The following is a 20,276-nucleotide window of genomic DNA, read 5'->3' as shown; positions in this document are numbered from 1 at the left end:
CTTGTTGTGAGTGTTTTAATCCCCACTTATCTTTTATGGTAGACGTTAGTCAATGACATCTCTTGAGACTGAGTTTGGTTTTGTTATTATTGCTCTAACAAAGAAAAGCTTGAGGTTTTGAAATTTTGATTATTTTCAAATTTTGATGATTTTCAAATTTTGATGTCATATTTTATTTCTAAAGGAATAGAGTTATGAGGCTCCTGTAAGTGTCATTTAGTGTCTTTTATGTGATCTGTTAAAAGAGCTGATTTCTAGTTGTTTTATAACTATCGAAATTCCAAGAAAAGCAAGAAAAATCTGCATAAAGTGATGCACGATATATTTTAGGTGTTGTACTGGGTTTTTATACTTATTTAAACCTTACAAAAACCTTTTATGATAGATAGCTGAGAAAACTGAGACTCACAGAAGTCAAGAAACTTGTCCTAGGAAGTAGTCCTAGGAAGTTCCTAGGAACTTGTCCTAGGAAGAAGTTTCCGATCTCAAAGCTCACACTTTACAACTATGTCTGCTCCCCATGGATCTTTGTACAGTTCTTACAGCTTAACAGAAGTTGACCACCTGCTTAAAATTCTTCCCAATTATATTCAACTGCATCATTACATTAACATTGGCACAGCAAACACCAAGTCCTTTTGTAGCAAACCTATTTCATGACCATCTTCTTTAACATTTTCTTCTGTCACCAAAAGAATAAATATTTCTTTTTTAAAGTCATTTTTAGCCCCTTGAAGTTCATAATTACCCTCTAGAAATCTCCATTTTAGTGTCTCAGCATGAATTTTTATATATCAAGTCTGAATTTCAAGTTGTCATTTATATCAGACCCTTTTGCAATCTATTGCTAATGGAATGTGACCTTAAGATTTCTCCCAAAAGGTTCAGTGCTCAGCTCAGAATGATGAGGTATTAACTTTTAAAGAGGTTTTGTGCATACTTAGTACTGAGATCACCTGGATTTCCTTTAAGTCAAGTAAAAATGTAGGTGAAGCATTCAGACCAAAACCACATGCCAACCAACTTTGAACAGTTCATTTTGGTTAGAATTGCAAATATGAAGAATGGCTTGTAAACATTTACTGAATGACTACCTTGCACCAGGTACTGCTAGACACTGAACTCTACATTTTCTACTTCCTGGCACTTGCCTTTATGAAGCATCTCTTATACCCTAGGCAGTAGTCTATGCACGGGGAATCATAAATATCATTAAAAAAATCACTGGACCAACTGGCCTCCATCTTAACTGGTCTTATGTCTTTCTGTAAGAACTTCTGATGACAAAGAATCTGAATTGGATTACAGTGACTATATTTAAAACCTAGAGGAAAAGCTGATACACAAAGCGCCTTAATCTTTTCTGACAGAAATACAGTGAGCATCATAATGAAAAGATATAGCCAGTCTAGAGTTGCTGTCAATATGCGGCATTGTGCCCAGGGCAATTAAATTTGCCTGTTTTTTATTACTGAGACCAAATATTTGGCCTGGGTTCCTGCAGAAAATAAGTAATTCCATTACATGTGATTCACCTTTGAGTAACCCTCCAAGTTAATGAAGACTGAAGCTGAAAATTTACATTTATTACAGAAACAATCCATTTAGCAAATATTTATGGGGTCCCTTTATGTTCACTGGGCAGTATATAAAGATTTAAACATGCAAAATACAGCCTTTGTGTATAAGAAATGTGCAGCCTAACTTGCCTAAAAATATCTCTCCATTTTTTCAAAAAAATCACATTCTTGTTTTTTGTTTTTAATAAGAGGATAAAATGAATTATGATGACTAACAAAAGATATTCCAAAGTCATGAGGAGCCTGGACTCTGGAGTCAGGCAGAGGGTGTTTTAAAATGTGATCTGCTATTTATCACCTGTGCAACCTGGCATCAGGTGCTTCTCATGCGCCATGATATAGAATCAATATGATAATAGCTCCCATCTTATTAAATTGTGTTGAACTAAGATAAGAAAATTCCTGATAAATTTCCTGAAACATCGCAACTACTCAGTACATTATGTCTATTAGTTTTTTTATGATACATGTTTTGAGCTAAATTGAGTTTTTAGTGTATCATTGTGCACATTTCCCACCTAAAATATAATGTGTTCTTAGCACATCCCTCACTCTAAGTCCCTGCTCTCTGGCCGAACGCCTGTGTACTAAGATTGGTCCATCTGGTATAGTTTGGGGCTCCTTCTCCTCCTTCCCTAATGCATCTATGTACACAAATAAATATCAAAAAATTGGCCACCAATGGAATGTAGATTGCAAACATCGGCAAAAGTCATTAGTTTAAAAAAAAATGATTATATAAACACTAAGCAGCTTTTTAAGAAATTGTTAAACAAACATTGATGACACGTCTTCTGTGCACTAGGTACTGCAATAATCATCGTGACCATTCTGAAAGAAGTTGCTTGACTCTGGAGCCAAACAGACCTAGCTCAACATCTTGGTCTTGTTACTCATTTGTTTAGTGACTTTGAAAGAGAAACTTACTCACTTTGAGTCTGTTTCTTAATCCAAAGACAGGGAGTTACTAATACCTTCTGAGGTTGTTGAAAGAATTGGTCTGCGTTAAAGTGCTTGACACAGTGCCTGGCACATGCAAGGTTCTCAGTAAACAAGAGCTGCCTTTCCCTAACCCCTAGTGATTACAGAGAGAGAATTAAGATTGTCCCTCCAAATCACATATCTTGTGAGAACACGAATCTTATATGGAAAGTAGCACAGTATCTCTTAGATTCTCTATCAATGTTGCTGCAAATGACAGCTGGAAGGCAGTCAAATTGGGTTTTAAACCCAGATCTTTGGATTCTGAGTATGGTCACATATTTTGTTCCCTTCCACCCTGTCACCCTACTTCAGTTTTCGAAAGCGCGCATTTGCATGCTTCTGGGGGAGATACGTGAGGAACAGATTGCATTCCACTACTAACTGGGTTCTACATATTGATCCCAAAGAGCGGTCATTGCCAACTTACCTCCTCTTCTTAAAGCTCCTCTTCTTCTCCAGAGCTCTAGGTCAATCCTAGAGCTGGCTTTGTTCCTAGTCCTTGTCTTGTCCAAGCTCTGTTTAAAAGCACAGTGAGGGATGAGAGGCAGGAGGAGCAAATGCACCCTAGGAACGTGATCTCCAAAAGTGGTGCCTTTTCAACAATTTTGAAGGCTGTACATTTATATAGAGGTTCTAACACCACAATAAAGAGCTATTAGAGAAAGCAATGTGTAGCAAGACTATGAGGTGAGTAAGGAAGGTGGGCAAAAAAGAAGTGCTTTCAAAGACAGAACACCCTCTCCCGCAGGCTCCGCCTGCGCCAGTGTTAGAACCTGGCTTTGTCTTTGGCTCTTCTCTGGTTTGTACCTGCCCCACCTCTCTTCTCACCCCAGTCCCTTTAAGTTAGCTTGGGTGATAAGCCCATTTCTGCTAAGATGCAGATAGGAAGGTGACCATTCTACATTTGGCCTCTCCATGTTGTTCTGTTACCAGCTAGCAATGGAATGGTAGGAATACAGGACAAGGAGAGAAAGGAGGGGTTATTGGCAGGACTCTCCACTTACACTTCTAGGAGACAGCATTGTGGGTTAAGGCCAGCAGCGTCTTGTGTCTGGTCCTCAGCTTCTGCCTACAGAATGCAAACAGCTCAGTGTCTTCTCTTTGGGACTCAGCTCCAGGAGTGTGACCTCCACTTGGCGATCTACAGAAACAGTCTTCATTTGTATGGAGAAAAATATTTCAGGTGGGTTTTAAAAATAAAATAAAATGGAAATAAAACTAAACAAGCAAAAACTCTGTATGTTCTTTGGAGTATCAGACTTTGATGTTTTACCTAAAATTCGTATAGAGTCCAAGTTTCCTTTCTAAAGGTTTCCTCTAAACAATTCTCCTTTCAGTGTAACATTTAAAAGTGGTTCAAATTCAAAATGTGATGTTTACTTAATGAATCCCTACAATTCCTATCAGTTGTACTCAGGAGAAAAGAAAATGGATAAAGATAGTTTATTTTTTCTGCTGTACTGTTTCTTCTTCACCTGCAGGTCTGTATACTCTTAAAGCCAGGAAATTCTAAGGTACTTTGTGGGAGTTTTTTTAGTTAGTTTAGGGAAGCTTCAGAGAAAAACACCAGTAAACACACAATTTTTGTTTCAAGTTAAAAGGGTAATTTTTAAAAAGTTTTTTTTAAAAATGTCTTTCAAACTATTTTCGACCTGCAATCTATCACAATGTACTAGCCGTTCTCACACTGTTATAAAGATACTACCCAAGACTGGGTAATTTATAAAGAAAGGGGGTTTAATTGACTCACAGTTCCACATGGCTGGGGAGGCCTCAGGAAACTCACAGTCATGGTGGAAGGTGAAGGGGAAGCAAGGCACGTCTTACATGGCAGCAGAGGAAACAGAGAGAGAGAGAGAGAGAGAGAGAGGAAAGGGGGGGATGTGCCACACTTAAAGGATATGCTCTCATGAGAACTCCCTCACTAGCGTGGGGGAAATTGCCCCCATGATCCAATCACCTCCCATCAGGTCCCTCCCTTGACACGTGGGGATTACAATTCCAGATGTGATATGAGTGGGGACATAAGCCAAACCATATCACATAAGAAATACATTTTATATCACCATCCAATTTGGCTAACAGTTTCATGAAACAGTATTTATCCTTTCTATAGGCAATGCACGTTTTTCTGTTTCATTTTAAAATTGAGGTTTTGCCCTAACAAACTGCCTTCACAAGCTTCCAATGGGGCCTTATCTGCAGTTTGAAAAGGGGATTGAGAAATACTGCCTCTTTTTTAACACATTGAGCCAATGATTTTAAAGAATGTTCTTTTCATGCGAGATGGGGAGGTGAAAATAAACAAGATGCCTGCATGAATGGAGCTGCTGACTTCATGGAGTTCACCATCTAGTGGGATTAATATAACGTTGTGATTTTAGGAGAACAGATCAAAGCAGCAAGCATCATGACAAAAATGCATTTGCTTATGAAAAGCTTTTTGCAAACATCTGATACATGAGTGAGAAAAGCTGGATGTCTGTTGTAAATTCTCATGAAAATACTACTTTCTTGATACTGAAGGTCACTATGAACAGGAATTTGTGACCATATTGATGTCTTTACTAAATATTTGACAACTTTGGCAAAACAAAACAAAAACTAAAAGCGGTAACATGTGCCACAAACTTTTAAGCCAATCTTCCTTGTTTCTTTCTTTTCTTCCCCACTTGTTCCCATCCTTGTCCTCCCTTGTCACAGAATAATCTGGCTTGAACTATTCCATTTCTTTTTTATCATGGCAAAATACATACAAAATAAAATTTTCCGTTTTGGCCATTTTAGAGTGTAAAACTCAGTGGCATTTAGTACATTCTCAATGTCATGCAACATAACCACCATCAAGTTCCAGAACTTTATATCACCCCAAAAGGAAATCTGTATTCATTAAGCAGCCACTCCCCTTTCCCCCTCCACTCAGCCTCTGTCAACCTCCAATCTGCTTTCTGTATTAATGAATTTGCCTACTCTGGAAATTTCATATAAATGAAATCACATAATACGTGGCTCTTTGCGTTTGGCTCCCTTCATTTAGCATAGTATTTTCAAGGTTCATTCACATTGTAGCCTGTATCAGTACTTTTTTCCTTTTTATGGCTGAATAGTATTCCATTGCATGGCTAGGCCACATTTTGCTTATCCATTTATCTGTTGATGGAGAGCCATTTCATTTTAAAAGGAATTTTATTCACAAAATAATTAGAAATTAAATGATTGGGCATATCTTCACAGCTTTTATTACATATGTATTAAAAGTAGAGTCTGAAGGTTTTTGAAGAAATCTGGTATCTCTATAGGAGCCTGAGTATGAGAAGTACTCTGTATTCAGAAGCTCATGAGATACTGCTGGGCCTCACCTATAAATTCAGGATTTATCTGCATACATATGATGAATGAAACCACGTGAGTGGATGAAATCACCCTCAGAAAAGGATATAGAATTGCCTAGGACAAAGCCCTGAAAAACCCCAACGTGCTGGGGAGTACTGGAGTAAGAGTAGCCTCCAGTTTCCTCACTGGGGATGAAGATAATAAAACCTAACTTAGGCAAACTCTCAGGCTCACTACTTTAGGGAAAAATACCACCTACTTTTTCACAAAGTTTGTAAGAAATTTAAATAAGGCAACATACGCATCCAGTGCCTGGGCAATAGGTAGGACCTCAGCAGTGGTAGCTGGTAGTATTCCAATGACAAAACTTCTTTCTACTCTGTATTTTTGACGCTATCACTATCATCGATTTCCACATCTGTTATTTTATTTATCTCATCTGGTAAGATATTGATGATATTTGTCTGGTAACATTATAACCAGGCTGCCTAGTTTGAAATAAGTTTTCAACCTTTTAAAAATCCATCTATATTTAATTTGTGTGTGTGTGTGTGTGTGGTTGTTTCCCACAACACCAAAAGAAGCTAAAGGAATCTGAATTTGGTGGAGAAGTTAGAGGCACAGGCCAGACACACAGTGTGGCAGTTTTGGATCCACATAGGAAAATGTTCTCAATTCCATAGCTTGGGAGAGAACCATTCTAATCCCAGATTATCAAGACAGTAAAATTCTTTCCCTTTAGATGTTTTTGTTTTGATGTTGGCAAGGGAAGAGTCATCACATTTCTTAAAGGACACTTAGTTTTTGCCCTCCCATTTTTGGTAAAAAATAGTTGACAAAAAAATCTGTGCTCCACCCCAGATGCAATTATATTGTAATCATAACTACCTGAAGTCAAAAATCATTGGATACACTGTTTTTAAAACTCATCAGATTATTGAACATAATGTCTTAAATTTGTTATTCCTATAAGATCCTTGACTATTGTTGCTCTCTGTTGAAGAGTTTCAATATTTTTTGATGAATTCTCAAAAGACATGAGCACACTTCCCTTCACTCAATTTTAACGCAGTTGGTGTGATTGTTTTCTCCTTGGATCTTCTGAAAGATTCATTAAGATATGAATAACTTACTTTCATAACTTCATTTGCTTTAGTCTTTCAGTTTTCTTCATATGTTTTGTAAACTTCTTAAACCTTTCCACTTTTGAAGAAGTAAAAAGTTTTCAACCTTTTTTTTTTTTGGAGATGAAGTCTCACTCTGTCACCCAGGCTGGAGTGCAATGGCATGATCTTGGCTCACTGCAACCTCTGCCTCCCAGATTCAAGCGATTCTCCCACCTCAGCCTCCCAAGTAGCTGGGACTACAGGTGTGCACCACCACGCCAGGCTAATTTTTTTGTATTTTTAGTAGAGACGAGGTTTCACCATGTTGGCGAGGCTGGTCTCGAACTCCTGACCTCAAGTGATCCACCTGCCTCAGCCTCCCAAAGGGCTAGGATTACAGGCATGAGCCACTGCACCTGACCCAACATTTTTTTCTTATTCAACAATTTGATTAGGGCATTTTTTTTCTAGAATTTCACATCTTGTGGTGTATGCCTATTGACATTCTATGTATAAGTGTATTTCATGTGTTAAAAACATGATTTCCAGTGAAAGTAAAGCTACAGATATAGGCATGGCATTTTGTGAAGGTGTGCAGATTCTTTCATCTCTTATGGTTGGTTGATTTGTTATAGGCTGAGAGGTTGAAACATAAAGGTAATGTAACTTGTATTAAGCCATGCAATTAGAACTGATGCTGGGAATGGACTCTCTGCCTCCTGGATCCTGATTCAGTGCATTTTTTTCACTGGAAAGTGGACAACTTATGATGTTCATAACCTAGTTCATGTTGGCTATTGTCCAAACTTGGTGGTCAAAACCAGCACAGGATCTATGGAAAACTACTATTTCCTGTTCTGTTACCAATTTAATACAAAGAGTACTGGAATGTGTGTGTATTTTCTGATATATTTGGTAAGGCATGCTATTTTTTAATTCATAGGTCAAGTTACAGGAAATAAAGCACTCGAAATCCTGAGATGATAATAGCATTGGTTTTACAGTCCTGTAAAAACCAGTGGAGATTGCTGAATACGGCATTCATTGTGAGCTCAAAGCTAAAACAGAAGCAAAGAGAAGCCAATTAGGAGACTTGAAACCCAAGAAAAATCGTAGGATAGACTGATGATTATGTAACTATGATACTTTGTCCTTACAAGGGAATAAGACAATTAGAAGTGAGAAAGAAGTTTTTAATAAACAAAATGAAAAATAAAAGGGGAGAAGGTGTTTCTAAATATTATGGGTGGGTAGTTTTAAATGTCAATACATTTTCCTATAAACTCACCATGTGGAGAGTAAAGGAAAATAGTTTTATGTGGGAGCAGTTTTAAAAAAAATTGACATTTTAAAGACCTACATGCCTTAAATGAATGACTATTAAAATACAAAATTAGACAGAACAGAGACATTTTGAAGATTGTATTTGAGTAGTATCCTAAGAGGCAGATAATGAATGACTCAGATAGTCTGAGTGGTTTGGGCTGACTCACATGTTTTGGAAAAATGTATCATCAACTCACTGATTCTGTCATTGTTTTTCCCTTTGTTCCACCTAGTAGTACCAAACAAATCTGAAATATCAGTGATTTTCTCAGCTCCAATTTCTTAAGAAGACTTTCCAAACCACCAATAATAAGTCTAAGGTTTGAATATATAAACATTTAGTATATTTGAATAATACTCACTAACAGAAGCACAAGGCATGTCTGTAACTATGGAACATGTGAGGGATGGGAAACACAAACAGCCTTGACAGGAGAAGTACAGAAGAACCAAGACTGGGCTTGGCTTGTCAGGATGGAAGAAAAGGGCTTTCTTAGCAAATGCTGCTTGAATGGTGCTTCCTGGAAGATATTTTAAATCACAAATATTATCTGGACTTATAAATGAGGGAGCCTTGGCCTTTGTTCAAGAAAGGATCACAGCCTACTAGGGAAACTGACACAGGGACTAATAGGTGATACCATTTGATATATCATAATACATATAAGAGCAACAATTTGGGGGGAGCATAGAGTAGTAGAGTAGTCAGTGTCTTATGCCTCTAGGATTAAGAAGCCCTGCAGGAGAGATATTTGGCCTGGGCCTTAAAGGATGAATTGAAATTCTAAATGTCCACAAAATAGGAAAAGCATTTCAACCCTAAGTAAGGACCGAACAAGAAAGAAAGAGACACAGGAGTGCAAATTTTGGGGTGTGTTCAGAGAATGGTTAATAATTCAATGCAGCCACGGACTGGAGGAAGTAGTAAAAGATAAGATGAGAATACGAGACACAAAGATGTGTCAGATCTGTGCAGTTCTCTTGGCATGGGTCACAGGATGCATGTCTTGGCATTAGCCCAGTCTAAAGAATATGTCTAACCTGAAAATGGCTATTCTTCTAAATCTGTGATTTGGCTTCTTGGCAGAACCCCAATATGGGTGATAAACAACAGTAGTCTAAGAAAATCTTGCAATCTTTTCTGTACCCATGTATCCATGTATCCTTATGTTGCTTATAGTGCTAAGAACTTATGGTATGAAGTCCTTGATAAATAACTATTGAAAAATGTAATAATGAATCATATGGACATGCAGACACACATACCTATACATACAACTTCAGAAACTTCATTGCTTTCTAAACATTTAAGTCTAACTGGTGTGTTACAACCTTCAAAATATGTTCACTTGAATGTTGCTGAGAGTTTTTGACCCTTTTCTGTTTTCCCACAGGATTGAAAAAACGTACAAGGAAGGCCTTTGGAATACGGAAGAAAGAAAAGGACACTGATTCTACGTATGTACTTTAGGAGTTTGCCTCCTCAAAGAAGCTATTTGCATAAGAGATGCTCTTGTCAAAGTCAATATAAGATTGCCACACAGTTTTCTCAGATATTGCGTACTATTTGCTTTCCTCATTTCTGAGTAAATTGTAATTATTCAATATAAACAGTTCTTAGATTTATGCTAAAAGGGTAAAAATGTTTCATCATGTGTTCAGTTTTTTATCATGTGTTTCTTTCTTTCTTTCTTTTTTTATTTTGATCATTATACTTCCCAGCAGTCTCAGGAGGCAGAAAATGTGACTGTTACTTTTATGAAGGATAAAAATAATTCATTTCCACATATAGGGTTGACCTTATGATCTGAACTAAAGAAACAACAAAACACCTGTTTGGATAGATTAGACCTAGCCAGAAACAGAAATGTAAACTAGATAACATCTCAAAGCTTTTACTTGAGATGCCAAGATTTTGTACAAGCCAAATTGTAAATCAACCAACAGAATTCAAGAATTATTGGATACTTAGCAGTGAATAAGAAACAAATGCCAGAAACAACTGTGGGGGTGCTTTTACATATGTAAGTGTCATATACAAGAGAATTAATTGCCCACAGACACTGATAGACCCTGAAAATGTCCAATGACATAACAGTTTCGTTCCACTAACTTCCTTCCACTTATTTGACCATCTTGAATTCTCCTGCAGAAGTATTTGGCTCTGACACAAAATCTCAGTTGCCTTTCGCAGCCAAGCAGGTACCTAATATACGTGAAGTCCACTGGCCAGGAACTTGAGACTCCAGCCCAAGACCAGTGTAGGGAGAGCACAACTATTCAGCTGCAGGTGGTTGTGAGGTAGAAATGCAGATCTGATGTAGTTTGCTGTACGTCAGAATTGAGCCCATTATACCCCTCATTTGGCTAGAATCTCTGAAAGAAAGTTGGAAAATGGGAAAAGCAACAGTTGTATGGGCATAGGTGAAAATGAAGAAAGCCACATTTATTCTCACCTTTATTTAGCTTTCCATTCTGTATATTTTTATCATGCATAAATTTTATCACAAGATCCTGAGTATTTCCCCAGGCCCTTGTCCTTTAAGAATTTATGATTCATGAGATAAAATATCTACTACATAAATTAAAGTATTGTTTGTACAACTAATGAGGTAACATATTTGAAATGACTAATATGGTACCTAATACTTAGTAAATGCTCAGCAAATGGCAGTTGCTAGTACTCTTATTATTACTGTTGCAAATTAGTATGTGTAAGTTCCTTACAAGCAACTAAGATGGGATTTCATGGGAATTTGAGGGTGAAAAATCTCATATTCGGATTGATGATCAGTGATGCTTCGGAGTGGGGGAGGAAACTTGAGTTTGGCCTTCAAGAAGATGAGGATGTGTATTTCATGCAAAGAGAACAACAAAAGCAAAAGCAGAAAGATAGAAAAGTCCACTAGGCATTTACTGACGAGACAAATGGGGCAGTTTGTCTACTTGGGGTTACAGGTAAATGTGATAATGGAAGGCAAGGCTGGAAAGGAGACCAGGACCAGATAGGAAGGGCCTTAAGTACCAGGCTGAAGTGTGTGGGCTACTTCCATAGGCAGTGGGCCACCTTGAAACCTTGAAAGTTTTTAAGCCAAAGAGTGTAAAGGATTGGGTAAACAAAGTTATTTTTTGTCTAGATGCCAAATATTAAGTTCTTATATTTTCTTTTGTAACTATTTATTTCAAGAATATTACATTTACTCTTGTCCTGCAACTTTTTCTAAATAATTAAATTAGCAATATTTTTCTGAGGATTATATAATTTACATTGTTTCTTAAGAATTTTGCCATTTTCTTTTTTTATATTTTTTTATTACACTTTAAGTTCTAGGGTACATGTGCACAACGTGCAGGTTTGTTACATACGTATACATGTGCCATGTTGGTGTGCTGCATCCATTAACTCGTCATTAACATTAGGTATATCTCCTAATGCTATCCCTCCCCCCTCCCCCCACCCCACAACAGGCCCTGGTGTGTGATGTTCCCCTTCCTGTGTCCAAGTGTTCTCATTGTTCAATTCCCACCTATGAGTGAGAACATGCGGTGTTTGGTTTTTTGTCCTCACAATAGTTTGCTCAGAATGATGGTTTCCAGCTTCATCCATGTCCCTACAAAGGACGTGGACTCATCATTTTTTATGGCTGCATAGTATTCCATGGTGTATATGTGCCACATTTTCTTAATCCAGTCTATCATTGTTAGACATTTGGGTTCATTCCAAGTCTTTGCTATTGTGAATAGTGCCGCAATAAACATACGTGTGCATGTGTCTTTATAGCAGCATGATTTATATTCCCTTGCCATTTTCTAGTCATTAACCACCCAGAATATGTGATGATGCCTTCACTAGATCAGAAGACCTTGGCTGTAGTCCCAGCACTGCCAGAACTCCATGGCTTTGGAAATTACCCTTTACTTTGCTGGGCCTCAGTTTCCACCCTATAAACAACAACAACAAAGAAATTTACACTAGGTGGAATCGAAATTCCCTAAAGGGCCAGACACTATATGAGTCATATAAGGGAAGGCATTCTAGGACTCGTACAGTGCCAGGTGTTGTGTGGGACACTATTTGATGGATCTCAGGAGAACATCGTTGATGGAAACCAAATCCATTTCTGAATGAAGACAATGTCTGTAACTGACTGCACCAGAGATTTCTGGCATGTGAGGAAAGTTACAATGGAAAAAAGCTTTCTCGAGAGAGAAGAGGTTGAACAACCTCTACAGGGTAGGCTGAACTAATTTACACGTACCTAAAGCACTACTCTTCCATCATCATTTCTAAAGTTATTAAAATAACTGAGTTATACCTCACAGCTATGGGTAGAGGCCCAATATCTCTCTGAGGTACTCTAACGAGACATTTGTTTAAAGAATTCCAAGTATCCTTCCTTAACTTCTTATCATTTGAGAGTCCCAAATTACTTATGTGATAGCAAAATAGCTGAAGCTGGTTCCACCATCAGTGATGGTCAAAGGACAAGCTGTTTAGTATGTTTAGTATAAGCCTTTGCTTTTCATGAACTCCCTAATGCTTTCGTGAACTCTGTAATTGGATCACGCATCATTCTCAGAAAAGAAATCATAAATGCAAAGGGGCTGGGAAAGTGCTGAGGCAATTTGCTGTCCCTTCAGCTTTAGTAAATGCTTGTGTTTGTCTGTGATCATTGAAGCCTTGTTGATGCAAACTGTTTTCAGGGCTGCTACAACTCACTATGGGTTGCTCAGCAACCTGCTAGGGTAGACACCCTCACCAACTTCAGCTGATTGAACCTCCTTAGATATACAGTGGGGTTAGAACCAGAGTTTCCTGATTTGATCATCATTACAGCAGCTGATAGAGGAAGGGAGAGAGCTTGTGCTAAGTGGCAGGCCCTGTGCAGGACATATGTTGCGCTGATATCCTTTTTAGTCTTCCTAGTAATTAAATAAGATTAGCAGTAATACATCAATTTTAAAGAGAAATATCAGTGCCAAAGGGGGTTAAGTAACTTTCTGAAGGCTACCCAGAAACTAAGACTTGGAGCCCATATTCTAGTCTAAAATCCCGTGTCTGTGCTTTCATCACCCAAAAGAAAAAATATCAATGGGTAGAATTAAAATCCAGACAGATAGGAGGGCAAAAAAAAAAAAAAGACAGTAGTTACAAAAGGTAACTGAAACTTTAAAATATAGATGCCAAAAGTCCATGGTAGATGATTCTTTTTAAAATAGAAGTCAGCAAATACAATAAGTCTGCCATGAAAAAGAAAAAAATTATTTTAAAATACAATATAAAACCTCATTAGAGGGGATTAGAAAGTGAAATTTGAACACATGCTCAAGTGTCTGAGGCTGCTAAACTCTCTTCACTCCCTATCCTGGGTCATATTGTATAAAAATTATTATTCTAGAAAACATTTAGTGAGCATTTACTATGTTCTAGGGACTATCTCAGGTTCTTCACTTATGTTAGTCCACTGAATCCTCTAATAGCCCTATGGGATATATGCTGCTGTGATGGCTATTTTATAGATGAAGAAACTGAGAAACAAAGGGGTGAAGTAACTTGCCCAAGCTTCTGCAGCTAGGAAATTGACATTGGTTGATCCCATGCAGTCTGGCACTGGAGCCGCTGCCCTTAGCCACCATGCTGACTGACTCCACAGGACACATGAGCCACATTTCCATCAGTCGAGAAGACAAAGGATCAGAATAGGACTCCAGTGCTGCTATGTACAATCACAGTTTCTCTGATTAAAAATTGTGAAAGACCATCCCAACATTTGCGATAAGCATGAGGTCAAGTGCCTCCCATTTAAGATCCCCTACTGATATGACCTTGTACCTGGATTCACAGTGGGTAACACCACAGCCAGGCCAATCTCCGAGCTTTTGCCGCATCTATTTCTTGCTGTTCCCAAAGGCATCCCCACATGGATCAGTGCCTCTAAACACATCCTACCCAAAAGTTGATGCAATCACTTCTCTCCCAGCTCCGTTAGCAGAGGTTGAAGTCCTAGTAAGAATTACTTATATATGGAGATATTAAGTCCTAGTAAGTTGAAGTACGAGTAAGAAATACTCAGTATATTGGCCAGGCACCGTGGCTTACACCTGTCATTCCAGCACTTTGGGAAGCTGAGGTAGGTGGATTACCTGAGGTCGGGAGTTCAAGACCAGCCTGGCCAACATGGTGAAACTGCTTCTCTACTAAAAATACAAAATTAGCTGGGCGTGGTGATGCATGCCTATAATCTCAGCTACTTGGGAGGCTGAGCCAGGAGACTCACTTGAGCCTGGGAGGCAGAGATTGCAGTGAGCTGAGATTGCACCATCGCATACCAGTCTGGGTGACAAGAGCAAAACTCCATAAAGAAAGAAAGAGAGAAAGAAAGAACAAGAGAAAGAAGGAAAGAAAGAAAGAAAGAAAGAAAGAAAAGAAAGAAAGAAAGAAAGAAAGAAAGAAAGAAAGAAAGAAAGAAAGAACGAAAGAAAGAAAGAAAGAAAGAAAGGAAAGAGAGGAAAGAGAGGAAAGAGAGGAAGGAAGGAAGGAAGGGAAAGGAAAGGAAGGAAGGAAAAAAGAAAGAGAGAGAGAGAGAGAAAGAAGGAAGGAAGGAAGAAAGAAAGAAAGAAAGAAAGAAAGAAAGAAAGAAAGAAAGAAAGAAAGAAAAAAGAGAAAGAAAGAGAAAAAGAAAGAAAGAAAGAAAGACAGACTCAGTATATAGATACAAAAAGAGAATTGGCTTTGATGAGTATGGATTGGTACCTATCCTCAGTGCTCTCCTACTAGCCTGGGCTTACTATGACCATGATAACCCACTGGATTTACTCACCCCTTTCATTCTCTCTGTGATTAATATGTTTTCATTATTTTTATCCTTTGGTCCTAACCAATCACCTGGCTCATTACAAGCACTTTTGTCAGCCAAGATTCTTCCTATCGTTCTATTTTAAATAAAATTTTTTCAAACTGGTTAATTTCCACATCCGGGTAATGTCCAAAAGTCTCAAGATTTCTGTCAATTCCCGTGGTCTTTCAATATCAGAATCTTCTCTGTTTCTTGCCCCTGTATCACTGATTTACCTCTGCATCTGTGTGGACACAGAACTCACTAGTTATGAAAAATATGCACTCTGTCAAGTGTATTATAATCCAAGTAGAATATTCTGCTAATTTTGAAGGGATGTTGGTGGGGAAAGGGAATCACACCTTGGAGTCCAGATGGCATCCCACCAACTCTCTGCATTGCTCTCTCTCTCTTTCTCTGTCTGTCTCTGTCTCTCTCTCTCTCTCTCTTCTCACTGGCTCCCTGCCATGAAGCAATAATTTTCTTACCTGATTGCACCTTCTGAAGAACGGTTCCAACCCCACATCAAACTCCTCAAGACATCACAGTTCACCTCAAGCACTTATTAAGGTTTTCTTCCAAATAATGCGGCTCCCTTTCCAAGCGTAATACGTATCCCTGTATGTTTCAGCCTCTTAAAAACTGAATTAAAATGGGAAGTTATAAAATTACAGTGGCTACCTTTTAGTTTCTCCCTCTGCTCTTCTAATCCAGTTTTCCAAAATACCTCTAATACCTCTCCTACACTGCCCTAAAGTCCAGTGTGGCTGCAAGTGGACAGTTTTGTGTTCCTAGTGAAGAGACGTCTTGGAAGAGAAAAGAAATTATAATAAACTCACAGTTTTGAATACCATGTGTCAGGAACTATTGTAAGTTCTCTCTATATATTACCTGATTTAAACTGGCTTAGAGAGGTTCAGTGTTCAAGGTCATAGAACTATTTGGACACCCAGCTTCATCTTACTCGAAAGCCCTTGCTCTTGACCACTGCAGCACAGTGCCACGATAGAATAGCTGCCCTGGGCTTTAGTCATCAGAAGGAGACATTTAGCAAAATGTTGTTCTCCATTTCCTGCTCTTCTATAATGGAAGGAGAGGTAAACAGAGAAATACGGAGGAAAGTACCAGTTCTCAAAATAAAGTTGAAAAATACCACAGAAGCTTTTTCATCTAGGAGGCAATTCAGGACCGTTCGAAGAAGAAAAGACAAAAGGGCTGGGCTCAGTGATGCTCTCCTGCAATCCCAGCTTCTCGGGAGGCTGGAGCAGAGGTTCGCTGGAGCCCAGCAGTTCAAGGCTGGGTAGTACGCTTTTGATTGCGCCTGTGAATAACCACTGCACTCCAGCCTGGGCAATATAACAAGACCCCATCTCTTAAAAATACATAGATGAGAGAGCAAATTGGTTTACTTGCCTCATGATAGTTTTAAATGGAGCCAGCTAGAGTGGGACAGTTAGCCAGCTAGAGTGGGATAGTTTTAAATGGAGCCAGCTAGAGTGGAGTCTCTTTAATAAACCCTCCTCTCAAAAATGAACCAAGGCACTACCCTTCCCACATGTGGCTTTGGGCTGCAATTTTTTAATGAGAATTTCCTTCACATACACATACCCCACACTTAAATACCACTCAACCGATTTGTTTTGATTTAGTTTTCATTAGCCATGTTTACTGCGGCGGGAATGCTGGGGAAGGGGAGAATGGTGGTTAATGGTTCTTACTGTTGTACTTTAGTCTATGTGGCAAGAATGATTCCTTATCATAATAGCTATCAATTTCTTTTTGTTACAGAGGTTCACCAGATAGAGATGGAATTGTAAGTATTTAAATAACCATTTTTACTGAGTTTGTGCTTCAATATATGCTATGTTTAAATTTCTCAAAGCCCCATTTTTTTCCTGTAGGGAAAAAAATAGCTTGAATGACTTTTTAGATCTCTCACTGTTGTAATTTTCTATATTAATTGCATGGGACATAAACGTAGTCTTGGTCAAGCTAGACTTATTTATGGCATTTACCTAAAACCCTGCCCCAGAGCAGGCAGGAAAACAGATGGTGGGTCACAAGCCAGACAGTTCACGCAGGGGCTGCTCCCATCAACTGTTATTTCATTTCCAGTTTAATGATGTAAAAGCTCATTATGGGAGAATGTTTTTCTCCAACAGAGGCCACAAAGTTGTAATGAAGCTGAGATCCAAGAAAATTGAAAGAAGCTTTTCCCCTTTAGTAGTTGCGTTGCAGATACATTTTCTATATTAAATTCAAAAGCAGGAGATGGTTTTGAAAACCACTTAAGCCTGAATTTACAGCCTGAAAGAGGAAAATGTGTCCACTGGGTTTAGATTTAACAGTTAACTCTGACTCCTTGCTGGCCGCCAGAATTCTTGCTTTTTAAAGAAGTCTGTGGTGCATGGGCTTAGATTTATCCGAGTTGTGCTTATGGGAGTCTGCGCCGACTCCTAAAATGACTTCCTTCAAATCTAAATCAGATGCCTATTCAGAAGGTTCAAAAGAACAGCTGTTACTGAAAAAAAAAAAAATGGACTTACATTAGGCTCATTGGGCTGGAGTGGGAACTAAAATAAACCTGATGGTTAAAAAAATTTTTAAATCACCCTTCACAATATTATACATAAACTGGGGTGTTAATTGCAGCTATAGCGGGAATTTTCCTTCCACACCTGACTCAAGGTTCTTAGCTTTGGGGTGCCTTTTGCTTTCATGTGGTTCTCACCATGAAACGTTAAGAAAATAGACTGAAATTGATCAGACATTGGGTAACACTATAATCAAGGCTCTATTCAGCAGGGGAAAAAAAAGACCCAGAAGACTCAGCTTCTCCTCACCTCTTGCTTCTGGCTCAGAGCCCTCTCGTTAACTCTGTCTCAGGTACTCTCTGCTTCTGTGTCTCTTCTTTGCTTCCGGCTTGGTCCCCTCCCTGGGTTCTCTGGTCCCCTCTGACCTTTGCAAACCTCTGTTAGCTACTCTGCTTTCTATCCTCGCTGCTCCCAGACTGGATTGCTATTCCTTGCTTCTCTACCTCTGCCGCTCTCAGTCTTGTCCTTATTTTCTTTCTCCGAACCCCTGCTCATTGTCTCTAAGGCCCCCTTGCTGCCTCATTATTCTCTGTGTTCTGAGCAGCACCAGTTTAAATCTCTGGTAGAATGTGCACCCTGGTACCTGGTACAGCAGCTGACATGTGGCAGGCAATGATGAGTATGTGCTGCATTAATGAACCCAGCAGACACTCTGGGGACGCATCCCCCCAGGGCAGAGCTTCATGCCTGAGTTCCCCAAGTCCTTCACCATTCCAAATCATATGAAGTTCTTTATTAGCAGTTGTGCCCACTTTGTTACTTAATTAGAAATGCCACAAATATCACTGATCATGATTATTAGGAAAGATAAATTAGTTAATTTTGATTTCTTAGGAAATAACACAGACCTGTTCTGGAAAAGGCTACATTCAAAATAAATGCACTTCCTCAGAAACAGGCTTTATAGGTAATTGGACATTATTAGCCAGCTGCTGGTTTTACTATTTAGAAATGTTCTCCAAGTTTTCCACGTTTACTACGGTCACTGAATTTTGGAAACCAGTGCTGAGTTTCTGTCTGCATTCAGTTCTCAGAGATACCAACCTGATTTTCCTTCAAACTCAGACTGATTTCCTTCAGCCCTTGTTTCTATAGACCCAGTCCACTTTTGCCTGGCTGATAGAGCTTTCAAATTATTTCCTTTTGAATGTCAAGTGTTGAAATGTGTGGTTTCATTAATGTAGTTCCACAAACTACAGGTGGTGGTGCACCTACCTAATGCTTATAAACTACTTGGTAAACACAAGCTTTAATGTACTGTTGCTTATTTAATGCCAGTTTCTCAAAATCTAACAAAGCTCATCTCTGGTGACAGTGCTTCTGAGGTTTAACCTATAGAGGCTTCGCGGCAGGGCTGCATGCATGAAGGTGGGCCTTGCTCCCCACTGGCTGGATGTACCCATCACTGGCAGAGCTGTCTGTCATGTGTCCGAGTGTGACAATGCATCCTAACCTAGACACAAACTCTAATTTATGCAGGGCAAGCTAACTTTTTTCCAAGCAGTTCCAGTTTCCCTCCACACATAGACTTGGAGCATCAGGGTCATAGCCTTTGCTGTGAGAAGGTCATTTTTTTATCACCCTGAACAGGTGTGCAGGAAAGGGCACAGATTTGGAGCTATCAGCTGTGTGTGCTGTATGTATTTGTGACCGCAGGAAGGCTTTGATCCAGGCTAAACTGAACTTTTCCTACTTAGGTTAGAAATTCAAACATTTTTATTCAGTCTCTTCTTGTGTGTCCTCGTGCCTGTTCTCTACGTGTAAATTAAATGCTGGCTGTATGAGAAATAGATCCACATGGTCCCTAGTGCCTGGGACGTATCTTCCTCCTCCTCCCTTCTTCTCTTGGCCTAACCAAGCTGGCCTGCTGAATAGAGCCTCATTATGGGCCCCAAAGTCCACTCTTTGCTTAAGGAACCCTGCCAAGATTGGTAGGCCGTATGATTTGGCCTAGAGATGGTTTCTTCTATGGTATGTTTGCTGACTCCATGTAATTCTTTATATGTGTCTTGAAGAACAAGCAGATCTTTTAACCACTTTTTTCTACATGAAAATAATCAATTCCAGCAACCCAGCCCACACGAACCACCCTACAATAGCAAAGCAGAGTGTGCGCGTGAAGGAGGAAAAAAAGTTTCGGTAAGGAAACAGATTTTAGTTTAAAATTTCCAAAGGGTTATGAAAAACAGTGAGTAAAATCCCAATTTAAAATTTGGAAAACACAGTAGCTTTCATTTACTCCATTTAGGAAAACTCTTAGGTATTTCCAAATGACTTCTTGAATATCTGGGGCCAATTTTTAAATTAACCATATGGACTTTATGGAGTGACATCTGAATATACTTTTAAAGAGTGATCACACATAAAAGATGTGTGTTACCTGTTTCATCGACAAAGGACAGGAATTCAAATTTTAAAAAGAATCTACTATCTATAAAGAAGCCTTTGGCTATAATAGAAATATCACCACATAAATTGAGTAGTCATTTCTTAGGATAAGCACTATCTCAATAACAT

General features: G+C 38.8%; 1 protein-coding gene and 1 long non-coding RNA gene across 27 annotated transcripts in view; one reads left to right on the top strand and one right to left on the bottom strand.

Moving 5' to 3' along the window:
- The window catches only part of SGIP1 (SH3GL interacting endocytic adaptor 1), a 238,033-nt gene that overhangs the window by 83,768 nt on the left and 133,989 nt on the right, over positions 1-20,276 (top strand). For 8 of the 26 annotated variants that reach the window (XR_010139638.1, XR_010139686.1, XM_054547439.2 and 5 more), the window contains 3 exons: positions 9,724-9,787; positions 16,954-16,978; positions 19,827-19,898. Coding sequence is in view for 21 of the 26 variants with exons in the window: in XM_054547439.2 (XP_054403414.1) it covers positions 9,724-9,787; positions 16,954-16,978; positions 19,827-19,898 (161 nt within the window). In the remaining 5 variants the exon portion in view is untranslated. 26 annotated transcript variants of the gene reach the window in all.
- LOC134759465 (uncharacterized) overlaps positions 1-20,276 on the bottom strand; it is a 66,490-nt gene that overhangs the window by 5,432 nt on the left and 40,782 nt on the right. Inside the window, exons 2-3 of the long non-coding RNA XR_010135688.1 lie at positions 3,569-3,718; positions 2,992-3,079 (exon numbers count right to left, since the gene is read on the bottom strand). This is a non-coding gene — a long non-coding RNA (uncharacterized LOC134759465). The remainder of the gene's footprint in view (positions 1-2,991; positions 3,080-3,568; positions 3,719-20,276) is intronic.

The sequence above is a fragment of the Pongo abelii genome, chromosome 1 (genome assembly GCF_028885655.2).
Source record: "Pongo abelii isolate AG06213 chromosome 1, NHGRI_mPonAbe1-v2.0_pri, whole genome shotgun sequence".
NCBI classification, from domain to species: domain Eukaryota; kingdom Metazoa; phylum Chordata; class Mammalia; order Primates; family Hominidae; genus Pongo; species Pongo abelii.
The sequence above is the reverse complement of the archived record's forward strand: the minus strand, read 5'-3'. Positions and strand labels throughout refer to the sequence as shown.